Below are 17,685 nucleotides of genomic sequence, written 5' to 3' on the forward strand. Positions count from 1 at the left end.
ACGACTTCGGATAGCCTTAAAATTTTTGTCATAAAGAAATTAAACGGAAATATTTGTATGTTGCGGTACTTATTTTAAAACATTGAAAAGTTAAATTTATTAAATGTTATTTTTGATATATTTTGTTTTGAGCCTGAGCGACATCTGTGTGACATTGATTAAACGGCAAAGCCAAGATATTCAGGTATAGCCGTCCTTTGTTTTGAACTGTTAGTCAGATAGAGAGAATAACCAGTCAGCAATACCAACCGCCTACATGATGTAACGATGCCATATTTGTGTATAAACTTACTGGTTATTCGATACTCGTGTATCGCGCTCTCTATACCGTTTTCTTGAAGTTCTATATAAAAGGTCTTTACGTTTCCGTTAGTGAAAAATGAAAGAGGAAGAAAGTGGTTTTCAGAAGTGTGGTTAAGTTTGAGTGACCATTTCAGACAGAGATTTTCTTTATCGAACTCGAAAGAGTTTTTGAACCAGATATTAATTGTAATTTTTTTTTGTTATAAGCTATTATTAGTATTTTGTTTATAACTCTTAAAGAGTTAGTAAGTTTAGGGCTAAGAATTAGTCTTAGCTTTTGTAAGCCTTGTGCTTTTCTGAGAACTGTTGAAAACCGTTTTAACTAGTTTTGGTGCGGTAGAGATTAGAGTTCTTATTGCTGTACATCTAGCGTGAATTTCAACTCAGAATTTTCAATCGAAGGTAGAATTTTAACATTCCAGATTTCAAGTGATTGTGTTGAATTGGTGAGGCAGTTACTACGTGGATCTACAAAAAAGGGTAATTATTTTATTTGAACCTTTTTGTAAATTATTGTATGTAAGTTAATATTTGATGTTTGTGTTTTTTATGTTGTAACATATATCTTTAAAGCTACAAAAATCGCATAAATGCAATTTCTTGTTTTTACGTATTATACACTACGCAGATACGAGATCGTAACAATAATGCTTCAAGTGGCGTATCGCTGATTGAATTTTGTTACGTACCATACGTAGCTTGACACGCTAACTATTAATATATTTGATGTTTTCCTTTTTAAAGTTTTATTGCCTAACTCATAAGAACTAGCCCCTAAATTTAAATTTTCATTATTGAAACCACAGAACTAACTTCTAACTATTAAATGTTAGTTGCCTAGACTTCACTCAGTATCTCCTAAATATTAAAGTTTCATTACGTAACACTCACCAACTAATTTCTAAACATTAAAGTTTCGTTACGTAACACTCACCAACTAATTTCTTAACATTAAAGTTTCATTACGTAACACTCACAAACTAATTTCTAAACATCAAAGTTTAATTGTCTAGAGCTGACCAAGTGTCTTCTAAACATTGAACTTTCATTACGTAACACTCACGAACTAATTTCTAAACATTAAAGTTTAATTGTCTAGAATTTACCAAGTGTCTTCTAAACATTAAAGTTTCATTATGTAATAATCCCAAGAGAAGTTTCTAAACATTCATAATGTTGGTGCTACAACATTTAAGATAAGAGAAACTCATTTTTACGGGCGATTTGAAAACTATTAAATTACAAAGAAATTTCTTTGAGGAAGCTACAAAAATAGTGAGCTCTCATGCATCGATAAATCAACCGAATCTACAATATGCAAGATAATTTCGAAAGTCTGAAAAGAAAAATAACCTGTCCTCCGTTAGTTGTTGAGAAAATCCGTTTTGTTCCTCCACATTGCTTGACGTACCATAAAAACCACAAGAGTGAGGCCTCATACGCTTCGGAAGTAACGTTAACATTGATAAAGAGCATGCTAAAATCCTTCACTGTTCTATATAAAAGAAAAATGTGAAAGCATAAAGTATGTCATTCTATCATACATTATAACCGTGGAAAGGTTAATAAAAACAGGCAGCTTGTGAATGCTTCTATATATTCTAAGTTTCGATTTATACATAATCCCTCACGCCAAAACATCAGATTTCGATATCCGTAATGTGACGGATACAGATAGACCATTATTTGCCTTTGTGTTTAACAATGGATAAACTTTTTCGGGGATGCTAAATAATATCAGGGATTATAATTAAACGTTTACTTTCAGTGCAGTTGGCCGGTTGTCTTCTCTTTATTAGTGCAGTTGGCCGGTTGTCTTCTCTTTAGTCGACAGTTCAGAGTTAGGGACAACGACAATTAACCTTGGACATTTTGTCATAAACAGAAATATTTGTGTGTTGCGGTATTTGATTTAAAATATTGAAAAACTAAATTTATTAAATATTAATTTTGTTATGTATTTACGGGGCTTGGCATAGCTAAGTGTGTTAAGGCGTTTGACTCATAATCCGAGTAGCCCAAGAGTTGACGATGGGTGGTGATGACTAGCTGCCTTCCCTCTAGTCTTACATTGCTAAATTAGGGACGGCTAGCGCAGATAGCCCTTGCGTAGCTTTGTGCGAAATTAAAAAAACAAACAAATTATGTATTTGTTTTATTAACCTGAGCGATACCTAGTGTGACATGGATTAAATAGCAAGATATGCCAAGCTTTAAGGATAACCGTTCTTTTGAGCAATAAGATAATAGAAATAATAAGTAATAAATAAATATATTTTTCGGAATATTTATGTTAGAGGTCCAATAAAGCTGTATGTTTTAGTTGTATAATTACACACGTCTTGTTTTCAGAATAAGTTGTATTGTAAACATTAGAGTTATTTTGGTGTCTGTTTGTTTTGTTATAAAACGTTTGTGATAGTGGATCAACAGTTACCAGTCATTGAAAAACAAGTAATAAGTGATCATTTTATAGAAATTTGTGTTTCTTTCACTTGATTAGCTCATTAATTCTTTTCATGACTTTGATGGGGTTTTTCGATGTTTTTGCGCAAAGCTACACAACGGACCATCTGCGTATTACCGCCCCTAATTTTGAATTGGTGAAAAACCGGAAGTAAGTCACCTAGTCAAAAGCACCCAAAGCCAATTCTTGCGTTTCTCTTGTTTAACCAAAAATAGAAGTTGGTTCTCACTCTTGTAGCACACCAATGTTATTAGAGTGTGAAGTATATTTTTATGACAACGGGCCGCAAACCACAAATCGTCGAATTCAAGGGCACGCCTGTTCTCCTTCGCATAACTGTCATAAAAAGTTCTTTATACAGTTTTCCACATTTTGTTAAAGTTTAACATTTTGGTCACATGGAGTACTATTTGCTGTACCAAACTTCTTCATTTAAAAATGTATGACCACAGGCATAAAGAGAGAAATCAGACAGAATTCTGAAGTATTATTGAAATAAGATTATGGGCACGTTGTATTTTTCATTAAAAATTAAAGCATATTTTTTGCTGTTGTTTGTTATTAAACACAAAGGGCTATCTGTGCTCTGCCCACCGCGGGTATCCAAACCCAGTTTTTAGCAATATACCACTGTACCACTGGGGAAATTTTATTCAAGATTTTAAAACATACTGAAGCATTACGCATGCGCATGTGATGTGAGGTTTTTTTTTCCTATGCGAATTTTTTTCTTGATATTTTTGGAAGAAATTATGACGAGTACAAAACCAAAAACACAAACTGTTATGGAAGACAGTTTTATAAAATGTGATGTAGAATGTAAATCACATATTGTTTCAAACGCTTATCGAGTTTCTCTTGAATTTCGAATTCTTTCACTTTTTCGACGATACTTTTATATATGTATCAGATTTGAATCTGTTCTGCTTTTAGACGTTTAAAAAACTCTCAAAGTGTGTATATAGCTTATTTAAGCTTAATTTAGTTGGTATTATTTTATCCCCAGCAAGTGAAACAAGTGACAATAACATACTATCTGAGTAGAATATTTACACATAAAAAAGTAAACCTAAGTATTATGGTAACATTTGTAACAATGATAATGTTAGGCTTACTTGTAGTAATTAGCAAGTTTTATTTTACCAATCAAAGCTCACTTGCGTAGTGCGTCGGCTGATGATGGCTAAATTTGAAGATTCAATCAGATTGCGTTTGGTAGAAAGCCCTACCCTCAATGTCGAAAATCAAATTTATTTTGTAATCTGTAATTTAAATTTATCATTCAAACTGCGTCTTTCTTTGTCCCAATTCTTTACTTACAGCAACAAACTGAGATATTTACTACAAAGGTATTCGAAGAATATGTCAGAGTACTACAACTAATATATTGTAGTTAATTCATTAGTAAAAATGCTATATAGGATAAAATGCTGTTTCCTTTAAAAACAAAAGTATGAATTTCGGTAATAAAGAAACGTTTGTTTATTAATTTTGTTGTTACACAAGAAGCTAACCAATGAATTATCTTTGGTATGTCCATGAGAGGTATCGAAACCCGGTTTCATAATTATAAAGTCAGCCAGACGTAGTGACGAGCAACCGATACACACAAGGAAAGGTGATGTTCAGTTTAGTTTTAAAATATGCATGTTCGTCTGTCACCGAACTTCGCAGTTTTAATGTTGAGAGAAAGAAATACGTCTTTGAATAAGGTTACAAAAAAAAACACCCAAAAAATATGTATCTCCCAGAAAGTGTGTGATAACCATTATAAGCATTAGATGGTATTATATAAATATATATATACACACTTGTTATTTCTTAATTTTGGTCGTTTTGTGTTTGCTTTACCAATACAGCAATTATTAAACCTGTGACGTGCATCCAACAATGAAATATATTTGTTATTTTTTAATGCACTGTTATACAGTATGCTATCTGTTTCATGTACGCCTCGGGAATCGAACTCAAGGTTTTAGGGTTGTAAACTGCGTAAACGTACAATTGAGCTATTGGGAAGCTAATAAATACAAATTGTTAATACCATAGTTTTGTGATAATCATATTTTATGTCATTTTAAACCCTAACCCCAGTGGCACAGTGGTATTTATGCGGACATACAATTATAAAATCCAGGATTCGATACCGGTAGTGCGCCGAGCACAAACAACCCATTCTGTAGCACTCACCCGCTGCTCACAATTAACAAGAGCCAAAGGGTAAAATTGGTTCTACAATGTTGTTAGCGTAGTTTTTATCAATTCAGTTTGGAGTTCCAGTATTTTTCACATAAGTAAGCTTAGTTCCAAATGATATGATTTTTTACTCTTAAAATCCTAATACATCTTTGTAATCCAACTGAGTTATGGTAAATCATGGTCATTACAACAATTAAAACTTTAAAAGAAAAAAAACGTTCTTACTTGGTCCAGCAGGTTTCGTTAAGGAATTGTTTAAACGTCATCTTATCCCACTCCTGCGCATGAGGTGCCTCCCAGGGTGCTCCAACAGGAATCTGAAAAACAACTTGTTAATTGTAGAGTTGCAATAGAACAATATATAACAATAGCTGCTATGAGAACTTCCCATCAAAACTTGTGGAGATTAATACCGTCCCAACACGTCATATTTACTACCAGAACAGTAATAATACGTGTGGAGATACCTAGAACAATAATAAACGTAAGAAGAACTTCCACCTGTTAAGCACGTGATGTTTACTACCAGAACAGTAATGAAACATGTGGAGATACTAATAATAAACGTAGGAAGAACTACCACCTGTTCAACACGTGATGTTTACTACCAGAACAGTAATAATACATGTCGAGATAACTAGCACAATAATTAATGTGGGAAGAATTACCACCTGTTAAACACGTGATGTTTACTACCACAACAGTATTAATATATGTGGAGATAACTAGCACAATAATTAATGTGGGAAGAATTACCACCTGTTAAACACGTGATGTTTATTACCACAACAGTATTAATATATGTGGAGATAACTAGCACAATAATAAACGTAGGAAGAACTACCACCTGTTAAACACGTGATGTTTACTACTAGAACAGTAATAACACGTGTGGAGATACCAAACACAATAATAAAGGTAGGAAGAACCACTACCTGTTAAACACGTGATGATTACTACAAGAACATTAATAATACATGTGGAGATAACTAGCACAATAATAAACGTAGGAAGAACTACCACCTGTTAAACACGTGATGTTACTACCAAAACAGTAATAATACATGTGGAGATAACTAGCACAATAATAAACGTAGGAAGAACTACTATCTGTTCAACACGTGATGTATACTACCAGAACAATAATAACACATGTGAAGATACCAAACACAATAATAAACGTAGGAAGAACTACCACCTGTTCAACACGTGATGTTTACTACCAGAATAGTAATAATACGTGTGGAGATATCTAGCACAATAATAAACGTAGAAAGAATTACCACCTGTTAAACACGTGATGTTTACTACAAGAACATTAATAATACATGTGGAGATAACTAGCACAATAATAAACGTAGGAAGAAATACCATCTGTTAAACACGTGATGTTTACTACAACAACAGTAACAACACGTGTGGAGATACCTAGTAAAATAATAAACGTAGGAAGAATTACCACCTGTTCAGCACTTGATGTTTGCTACCATGACAGTTATAATACGCTTGGAGATACCTAGCACAATAATAAATGTAGGAAGAACTACCACCTGTTCAACACGCGATGTTTACTACTACAACAGTATTAATATGTGTGGAGATAATTAGCACAATAATACACGTAGGAAAATCTACCACCTGTTTAACACATGTTGTTTACTACCAGAACAGTAATAACACATGTTATTAGAACTAGCAGAATGACACATGTAAAAAAAAACACCACTAGCTCGACACGTGATGTTTACTACCAGAACAGTAATAACACATGTTATTAGAACTAGCAGAATGACACATGTAAAAAAAACACCACTAGCTCGACACGTGATGTTTACTACCACAACAATAATATCCGTGAGGATCATTTCTCATCAGAACTACTTTTTTGAGAATAACTACCACCACTAACAGGACCTGATTACCACCTAAAGATAAATACAGAATTTTGGTTAGTGTAAATCAGTTAAGATGTTTTACCAAATGGTAAAAATGTATTTTAAATTTTCGATCTCTCAAGTTGATCTTACGATAAATGAATCATTCCGTTATTTATTTATTAATTTAAGTTTAAGTTAAAATGGTTAATTCTAAGTTTAACCTATTTTCGTCGAAGTGACGAATGAACTTAAAACTTCGTTCTGTTATTATTTTTCGAAATAATTTTCTGTGCGATTGTTAAAAATGAGGAAAATGTATTTAGACTTAAATATTGAAACAACATATACCATACACAGTAAAATACTGTGACACATTTATTAAAACAACACATACCATACATAGTAAAATACTGTGACACATTTATTAAAACAACACATACCATACACAGTAAAATACTGTGACACATTTATTAAAACAACACATACCATACATAATTAAATACTGTGACACATTTATTAAAATAACACATACCATACATAATTAAATACTGTGACACATTTGGCTTTACCTCTTTTCCCATTTTGTCTATTTTACGCATAATGTTGTTTAAGTCTAAAACAGCCAAAGGATTCCAGGTTGGTGGAAGTGAACCTGGACGAAAATGTGTTCTCGAGCCCTGATGAAAGAAACAAAAATAAATTATTTGAAGTATATTTAAATTCCAATAAACTGATGTTATTAAAATATGTTACAGAAATAAAACAAAAAATAATTTCATTTTTTCTAATAAAAATAAAATTTTGCAAAATAGAAGACCATAATTAAAAGTAAAGTGCATTTCCTTACAGGTTTGCTGTTTATAACTGGATTAGTTGATATTATTAAGTACTTTTTATATAAACTTCGAGAGTTGTAACGAGTCGAAAATCAAACAAGAAATTTATTATTTATAATTATTAAAACATATGAACGAAACAAAAGAAAAGTACTCATTATACTTTATATAAATATATTCAACTTATTCTTGAAACTTATAGTTCATACTTTCAACTACAGGACAAAAATCTCTCGAGTTGGTTGTGATTTCCTTTTTCATTAAGATTAAAGTGCCAGATTAATTATTGATGGTTAGAAATATTGTCAAAAGATGGCACTGTAAGTCATCACAGCAAAATATATTTACTTTTGCATTGAAGCGTATTAGTGGATTAAAGCATAAAAATATAGTATTTATTTGGGTGGCTTACATTTTTATAATGTAACAGGTGTTCCTCCTCATACACTTTATAAGTTTCAACTCCTAATTCCTTTGCCATACGCAGTATGTGGTTTTGTGTTGGTCCAACGTAAGCACCTCCAAGATCCACATATTTTGTCAATGGATCCTAAAGAATAAACATACAAATTGTTGTGTTTATAGGTAGGTTGGTTGTAATTAAGCAAACAAACTACACAATGAGTTATCTGCGTTCTGCCCACCACGGGTATCGAAACGCGGTTTCTAGAGATAAACTATTGTGCTACTGGGAAAACTTTAATAACTTCTGAAGTGGAATTTCTGAATGGAGAGAAATAATATTTTGTCAAAATAAAATAGTGCTACGAGGTCTAAACAAATGTTAAAAATAAAATAGAGGTACTTTTGATATTAAATAAATTTTTATTTCCTAAACGCATATTTTTAAGCTTAATACTAATATATGACTAATTTATAAAAAAAAGTTTCGAAAGTTAGTATTTTAATTCGGTGGTCATTTTTATTACGCTTGTTTTGAATTTCGCGTAAAGCTACACGAAGGCTATCTGCGCTAGCCGTCCCTAATTTTGCAGTGTAAGACTAAAAGGAAAGCAGCTAGTCAACACCACCCATCGTCAACTCTTGGACTACTTTTTTTACCAACGAATAGTGGTATTGATCGTCACATTATAACGCCCCCACGGCGGAATGGGCGAGCGTGTTTGGTGTGACAGGGATTCGAACCCGTGACCATTAGATTACGAGTCGAGTGCCTTATCCACCTGGTCATGCCGGGCTTTTATTATGCACTCACAATTTGTTGCAGACGCAAACCATGGTTCCTCAGATTCACAATCCGGCAGCTACAGCAGTTATTCTGTTCTGAAGCAACTTTAGAAATATTAAGTGGAAAATACGCTTACTATTAGATATTCATTTGTAGTGTGTATTTGTGTGTTTTTTTGCATTTGGTGAAATTCATAATCACATTTAAAAGATGTATTACTTCAACAAAAGATTCAGTGGCTACTTGAATTTACCTGAGTGGAAAATAGTAGGCATTTGTATATTATTAATAAAATTAAAGATTGTATGAAATAAACATTAACTGAATTATAACATTATGTAGAGTAAACAAAGTTAGAGGTAACATTTCAACAAAACTGTCAACTTTCCGAAGTTTTCTTAGATTATCAACAATATAACGTATGAAAACATTAGAATAATAATTAAAAAAACAAAGTTACGGTGATATTTTAGTTGGACTGAACGGCGTGAATCTGTAGTTAACTAGACTGCATCTCGAATAATGTGTTTATAGTTTACAGACATAGAAGGACGGCCACCCAGACGCGTTACAGCAATCGTCAATCCTCTCTGTCACAACAGAGAACCGAGAATGCCCGCCCGGATCGATACAGAGTTACGTTTTACTTGCTGTATTACTGAAAGGTTGCACTGGTACTCTGTTTATTCCAGCAAGCTGTGTGTTCGGTTCTAAGCCATGACTGAATTCACAACAGGCAGCAACAGTGAAGTTCTAGTGGCTTTCACTTCCAGTTTATACCCTCAAGTTCACAGACGTTATAACAACCATTCACTGTATTGTGGACTGATCGTGTTTTAAACTATCAACATTAAGAATAATTCGTTAACACTGTTAATCTATAGTTGCCACAAATGTTTATTCCCAAACTTGTTTACAATAAACGTAATTCTATGTTTATCGTTTAATCAAAGAGTTTTCAAGTGCTTACACTTTTTAACCAATTACGAGGACGTTTTTTATGTACTTTAATTTTGTTTAAAAATGTTTTGACCATCACTGAGTCAGCGGTACGTTTACGGACTTATCATGCTAAAATCCGATGTTAAATTCTCCGTGTTGGTAAGAACGATTATGTATTGTGAAGCTATGTGTTGAGACAAACATATTTTACTTTATAGACACACAGATTCTGAAGGGACTTTTTTAGTTAATGTTGAAACATATACATAACGATATATGTAAATGATTCAAGTTAAAATAAGTTTCTTAGAACAATCGCTTTTATTTCGAATTTCTTAACTTCTAAACCAGTTATCCATGTATAATGTTATCTATGTATAATGTTATCCATGTATAATTCTTTTTCCAATAGTTGTTTATAACGTTTAAATGAATGTTATTAGGGACTATTCACAATTTTCAACATTTAAAATTATCGAATATTATTTCATAATTCCTAAACCCCTTAATTATTTTTATTGAAAATCATAATGTTGAAATATAAGGTTGTGTGACGTAGTGAAATAAACGCTCTATTAATCACATTTCTTAACAAAAGATATTGTAAAAAAGATACCTTACTAACACTACCAATAATATTTTACGCATTTTATCGAAAATAAAGTTTGTTTGTTTAGAATTTCGCGCAAAGCTACGCGAGGGCTATCTGCGATAGCTGTCACTAATTTAGCGGTGTAAGACTAGAGGGAAGACAGCTAGTCATCAACACCCACCGCCAACTCTTGGGCTACTCTTTTACCAACGAATAGTGGAATTGACCGTCACATTATAACGCTCCCACGGCTGAACGGGCGAGCATGTTTGGTGCGACGGGAATTCGAACCCGCGACCTTCAGACGACGAGTCGAACGCCTTAACCCACTTGGCCATACCGGACACTTTATCGAAAAGAATGTTACTCACACATCTTCGTTTATCATACAGTGTTGGATAAGATTTTATGACGGAATGGTCCTTAATTAACTTCAATATAAACATATGTTTACATGACAAAGAGGACCTAAACACAGCTACATAAATAGCTAATAACTAAAGTGTAAAATCTGCAAGTTACTTCTCCAACAAAATAAACAATGATACTGGTATTGTAACAGAGTTACCATATAAAGATTTAGGGTTCGTAGCATGATGAACTGTCTGTTAAATTCTTGCAATAAACCTGTCTCTCTGTTTTTATTTTATTAAACAATGAAATGATACCACTGAGTTTCTGAGTCCAGTAATAGATATCTAACACATTATAAAAGTCTAACATAATAATGTGGGTGTAGATAGTACTTGTACACTGGCGGATTTAGGAAGTTGGTGACTATGGTGGTTGGCCATCTCCTTTTTATATTGTTTAAAATAATTACGTCACATTTTTTAAACAATATGGAAAGGGGAGTGGCTAGCTACACTCCCCTAAATCCTCTACCGCTATGTGTTGCAATGGGAAAGGTATTTCATCACTCAGATCCCCGTCTCAGACATTAGTGCTTATGTGTCAAATTTTGTATCTCAATGTCTTCATCTCGTAATCTTCTTCACTTGTAATTCTAAACATCGATACCAAGGTTTTGAAAACATCGTGTTATTGGTATCTTCAATCAGACAAGTTAATGTTATTTTTTTACAAGATCACTTATCTTTAGTTACAAGTAAGTTTTCTTTACTGGAGAATATAAGGTCTGGATATTTTGTAGTAATGATAAAGAGGTCGTTATACGAAATATCGTGACCTGTGGTTTCTGTAGGTGAAGGAATAGCTGAGTGACTGGGTTTAATTAATAGACAAACTGTCCTATTGGATACTCCTAAATGTTCACAGACTCTAGGTTTTAAGTAGCATGCTATCTTGCCAATAAATAGATTAATTATTCAAGTTACTATAACATTAGCTAATGATTATAACCTTATTTTCAGGTTTCTTTGAAAATGAATTAAACATGTTCCGAAACGTTCAAAGATTTTTGCAAATGTTCTTTCGTCTTCCCACCGCCTTCATCTTTATTAGTGATTTAGAACTGATATCATGGGAAGGTAAAGGGTCAACAAAAAATGTCGTCAACCTTTGACCTACTTTTATATAATGGTTTTGACCCTTGTTTTATAATACACTGATTGCTTCCATTGCTCGAGCGCATTTTTTTTTTCTCTAACTGGACATGAACATTAAATTTTTGGATTAAAAACCCGTGCACATCAACAACCAGTCCAAGGCTGTCCCTTTAGTATAATGTCTCACCAAACTCTAACATTACATAAATAAAACTTTTCAAGTATTTGCATGATGGGTTGCATAAACATGTACTGTAAAGTGTGAAATTTCATAAGGAATGTTTTATTTACGTAATGCTAAACCTAACATTAGTAATAGTTTCAAGTGTAAACTACTGTCTCTATTGGTTCTCATCAGAGCACTGATTAAGATAACATTTGCATCTGATTCCAAAACAAAAGTATTCAAAGAATTAAAAACAACATAACAGTCACGTCAGCGAACTTAACGTGTTGTAATCTAATACAGATTTTTATGTCCTTCCAGTATCATGTTCGTATGGCAAATAATTTTTGCTTCGTTGGATCTTGCCTAATGCTACTAAAATTCATTTTAGCTTATCTTCAAGTAATGAGTTGTTCTTCAATACGCATCAGGTCTCGAAACGTACTCGTTTCGTTAATGTTCTTCCGCCAACACGGTCTCTTGCTTCTAACACAATCACCTCTACTTCCGCCTCATCCAACCATTTTGCAGCACTCAATCCTGGAAAGAAATAAAATTGTGAATTATACGACTGGAAAGGAAATATAAAATTACCACGATGTGTCGTTTGTTTCCTTTTAAATTATATTTCCAAATTATTAATTTATTAATTAATTACTTTAAAATTTAACATTCAATTCACAAACAGTATTTAACACAGGCGATGTTCCTCTGTGAAATAAAATCACCTGAAATAGTGTAACTGTTGTTGCTTTTTGCAGAGAGACAATAACAACTGTAATTCATCCTCTCCAGCTTGATAAAAACCTAAAACAGGTTACTTACGATTATTTTTTATCCTGGTGTAGTTAGTATATTGGCTAAATTCATCAATAGTGTAAGATTTTACTCGAAGAATGTCCATCGTATGACGTGTTACAACGTTTCAAAGTTGCCACTATTATAACGTTTACCACACAGCTGGAGAAAACAATGACGTACTCACATAAGCTTATGTAGGTGTATTAAAAGTTTACACCTGTTAGTCACATGTACGTTATGCATAGCGATAAAGAAAGTTTTTCCCGTATAACGTAATGTTTGAATACGTGAAAGTAATGGAAAAGTTTCTAGAAAACGAAAGCAAGATGCTGGAACTAATTCATAAGAGTTTCTATGTGATAGAAGAGTATATAAGATAATATGTAAAGCACATTATATTTGTCCATAATTGTTGCCGATGGAGCCTTTCGTAGCAGTATTAGGACTGCTCAGGCTATTTATATTACTATCATTAGCATAATGCCTGTTACTAGTTATCATGACATATTCTAAATTATGTTAATGACAGAACATCTTTATTTACGCCACAAAACATCGTAATTGGGGTAAGGATTTTTAGACAGGCACCCCAGTGGGACAGTGGTATGTCTGTGAACTTACACTCTAAAAACCGGGTTTCGATACCCGTGGTGAGCACAGCACAGATATCCCATTGTGCTTAATTCTAAACACACAAAATTTTTAGACACTATATTGTTTTAACACCACATAATATATTATTGGTTACTATTTTGTTGATATAACCTGCTTGATATTCAGTTGTTTTCGCTTATTAATTTGAAATTTGTTAATAAAAATAGTAACACGAAACCATTTGATAAAGAAAACAGTTAGTGAAATACGAATTTTGGTATGCAACTTAAAAAAATACTTTAACGATATTTTGTTTTCTGGTTTGGTTTAAATTTTGCGCAAAGCTACATGAGGGCTATCGGCACTAGCCGTTACTAATTTAACAGTGAAAGTCTAGTTATCACCACCCACCCATCAAGTAGCCAGCTCTTGGGCTACTCTATTATCACATTATGTTTCCACGGTTCTTATCTTATTGAATGGTAAGGTTTGACTGTGTCACTCCAGCAGCTCCAGCGTGCGGAGTGTATTTTTGTGGCAGTGGATAAGAAACCATGAATCATCGGATTGACAGTCCGGGCACACTTGGCTCTTGTATTTTGAATTGGAGAATTCGAACATTGGATATGAAAATGCTGGTACAACAGAAATGCGTTTGTATTTGTATAAAAAACTGAAGTGTTTTCGTGGCTGTTTTACGGCTTTAACTTAAACGCGTGCGCAGATAATGAAATGACTTAAGAGGACGAATACGTGGCAGCAGTTTCGATACTTCGAGATCTTGTTACTGGTTCAGTGCTATATTTTAAATGTGAAATTCAGAATACATTTAAAAATGTACAGTTACCAACGGATCTGTAGGTTTAACATTTACTATGCTTAACCTTTAGTTCTAAACGTCGTAATCCAGTAGTTGATAATAAACATTAAGTGAAATATAGTATAACCTAAGTATAACTTAAGAGCGATAATTATCGTTACGGCAGTATAGTTGTGTTCGAGACTTAAAAAAAAAAATAAAAAAATCCATAAATATATTATTGCGCATGCGTCGCAATAATAGCGTAAATAGAACTATGGAAATCGCGTTAAGACTGGAAAATATATATATACATACATGTGTGTGTGTGTGTGAGTTTTTGCTGTCTAATGAAATACCTATCGACTTATTCGAGAGAACTCGTTTAACCTGTATATAAAGTGAACAGTTGAGCTTGTTTACGGGTTACGAAAATCCAAAATCTAATAAGAGTTTGGCCAACATTCAAATAATAGAAAATAAAATAATTTATGATTAATTAAAACACATAACTGTGTAGGAACACTGTGTGAACAAAACATTACACGAGTGATTAATTAAAACACATAACTGTGTAGGAACACTGTGTTAACAAAACATTACACGAGTGATTAATTAAAACACATAACTGTGTAGGAACACTGTGTTAACAAAACATTACACGAGTGATTAATTAAAACACATAGCTGTGTAGGAACACTGTGTGAACAAAACATTACACGAGTGATTAATTAAAACACATAACTGTGTAGGAACACTGTGTTAACAAAACATTACACAAGTGCTCGTCCATCCAACGTTTTACAGTGCTACCTCAACATTTGTTGCAAGTTATTTTGATTCATAACGTTTATCAACTTCTATATATATGCAGATAAACAATAAATAAGACATTTAAACGAACCAGCTTGTGTGAAATTTTGATGTATAGAATACAGTAGAATACAGGTTAGTCCCTTTATTTGTCAATGGAAAGTTTGTTATATGGAACATTTAATGTGAATATCGGATTCCAATCATAGTTCTGTTGTTGTGTGTGTTTTCTTACAGCAAAGCCACATCGGGTTATCTGCTGTGTCTACTGAGCCCCTAATCTTAGCATTATAAATCCGTAGACTTACCGCTGTACTAACGGGGTACATATAATTTTTTTAATTACACATTAATTATTAAGTAGCTTTCTCCTATGTTTAGACTGCTGATATTTATGGCATCTTCAGTGAAGATTGTTAGAGAAGTCCTGAGGATTGTAGCTATGTTGGTAGTAGCTAGGATTCGATCCCGGGTCTTCTTGACGGAAATCTGGTGTAATATTTATTCGACTAGGGTTCTTCCCATTAAAACCTGGGATACTTTGATTCACATTCCAAAATTTCAGATTATTCAATTTATTTCGTGGTATTCAAGGTGAGGTATTGTAGATATATTGGTATTAGTGAGTATTTTATGTTCACTATGTTCCTGAATTCTAGTTTTCGTTTGCCTTTACTCCTAAGTATTGAAATCGAAACTTGTGGGGAATTGGAAGTGCTGTTGATTTTGTTTCCTTTGGGTATTTAATAGATTTATTGTGTACTAGATGTGACATGAATTGTGGCTTCTACGTTCATGTTGCTTTTATATATATATATATCCTCTGTATGTTTATTGAAAGACCTCTGACGTGTTGCAATATGGCTGTAATTTTCTTAGTTAATCTTGGTGTCTGTTTTCCTTACTTCATTCTTTATGGAGCGTTCTGTTAACGAGGGTTTCAGTAATATGTTATTTCTACCATCTTCTTTAGTTTCTACGGTGTTACAAATGTTATTTGTTCTTGAAACTAAACAATCGTTACACTGTTGGGATATTTTGATGAAAGGTCGCAGTATTCATTGCTATCTGCGGATTGCTTGTAAACTTACCGATATCTGTGGTTTTCCTTTAACATATCGGTATCCATTTGTTTCCTGTAAAGATACTGGTACCTACTTTTACCCTGTAAACTTACCCGTATCTCAGGGCTTCTTGAAACTCCTGTGGTATATGAATTTTGATTCTTAGTAGCCATCGTGATAAGTAAGGATAATTTATATTCTTCAGAGTCCGTTGTCAGTTTTATCATAGGATGTTATTTGTTTAGCTGGTTCATGAAATAATGTAACTAACAGGGGAGACAACAGTCAAGCGAATAACGCCTCAGACGTCCATGAAAAAAACCCAGGATTGAATCCCGGCTGCTACTTTCTCAGGACTTCTCTGACGACACCGGATTAGCTGCCGAAACGTGGAATAGAAAAACTATTATATGGTTATGTTTGCTAATTAATACTTGGATTTATATGGTTAACCAAGAAAACATTTGTTTCCGAATTTCTCACAAATTGCAATCTAAGCATAATTTTGAATGGATAGACTGGAGAGAATTCCATCAGCACCTACCACCTGCTCTTTCGTGATCGAATAGTGAAAGTTGTTACGCACATCCAAAGTGCCGAATATGTTTTTGCGGCAATAGATCGCGATGAATCCCGATGGGTGGGTGTGCTATAAGAGTGACGGTCATATCCCCGTATTGGATCAGTCCAAGAATAGTTGTTGTTGACTTACCTCTACTTATCATTCAATTCAACAGGAGAGATAGCTGTGTATGAGTACCTCTTGAGAGTCGGTAGGGGGCGCACAATTATGACTATAGTAGCGAGTGATTACACTTGAAACGACAAATATAAAAATAGAGAATTTTTTTTTTAACTACCATACAAATAATATCATTATGAAATATTAGTAACAATTGATATGGGAAAATAACGGGAGGGGAGTAGCAAAACACGTGTACAAACAAGTTTATGTAAAGTGTTCCATAATCCATTTAGAGAATGAAAATCACAACTTCTGAATGTCCATCTCGACAAGTTGATCAAACAGCATACCGTAGACTCTACATCTGGCGACTTAAACGGTATGTGTTCTTATGGAGGTACATAAATACCAATTTCACTTTCAAGCTGCTTAAGGTAAGCGACAATCTAATGCGAGGCACAACTGGAAGCCTCTTCTAAGATTAACCATACCCTGTTAGTCTCGTTTCCAGATGGTGATCTTTCTTTATTATGTTACATACTGTTGCCAGGGTCACATACACGAATTTTGCCATTGAATTTGAGTTTGTGGGTTTTCATCTGTTTTAATATGTCGCACTTTGCTCACCTTGGTTGGAGTGTGACTTATTGCAGGTCTCTTTACGGATGGTCCTGGTACCTGAAATCGATGCACATTTTTCTGCTTTACAATGCCATTAAATACAAGAGATTTCTCCGTTTGGAAATTATAAATTCCTGATCTAAATACATCTCTATGATATAAGTGTAGGAATACTTGGCGTCGATTTATTTGTTTGATTGTATTGTTGTTAATTTAGCGCAAAGCTGCA

At 33.5% G+C, this 17,685-nt stretch overlaps 1 protein-coding gene across 1 annotated transcript in view; it reads right to left on the reverse strand.

Moving 5' to 3' along the window:
- LOC143222478 (amine oxidase [flavin-containing]-like) overlaps positions 1–17,685 on the reverse strand; it is an 82,770-nt gene that overhangs the window by 54,499 nt on the left and 10,586 nt on the right. The window contains 5 exon segments of the mRNA XM_076449069.1: positions 1,657–1,798; positions 5,195–5,286; positions 7,416–7,523; positions 8,095–8,232; positions 12,525–12,619. Of these exon segments, the coding sequence (XP_076305184.1) occupies positions 1,657–1,798; positions 5,195–5,286; positions 7,416–7,523; positions 8,095–8,232; positions 12,525–12,619 (575 nt within the window).

Source organism: Tachypleus tridentatus, chromosome 8 (assembly GCF_004210375.1).
Source record: "Tachypleus tridentatus isolate NWPU-2018 chromosome 8, ASM421037v1, whole genome shotgun sequence".
Taxonomy (NCBI): Eukaryota; Metazoa; Arthropoda; class Merostomata; order Xiphosura; family Limulidae; genus Tachypleus; species Tachypleus tridentatus.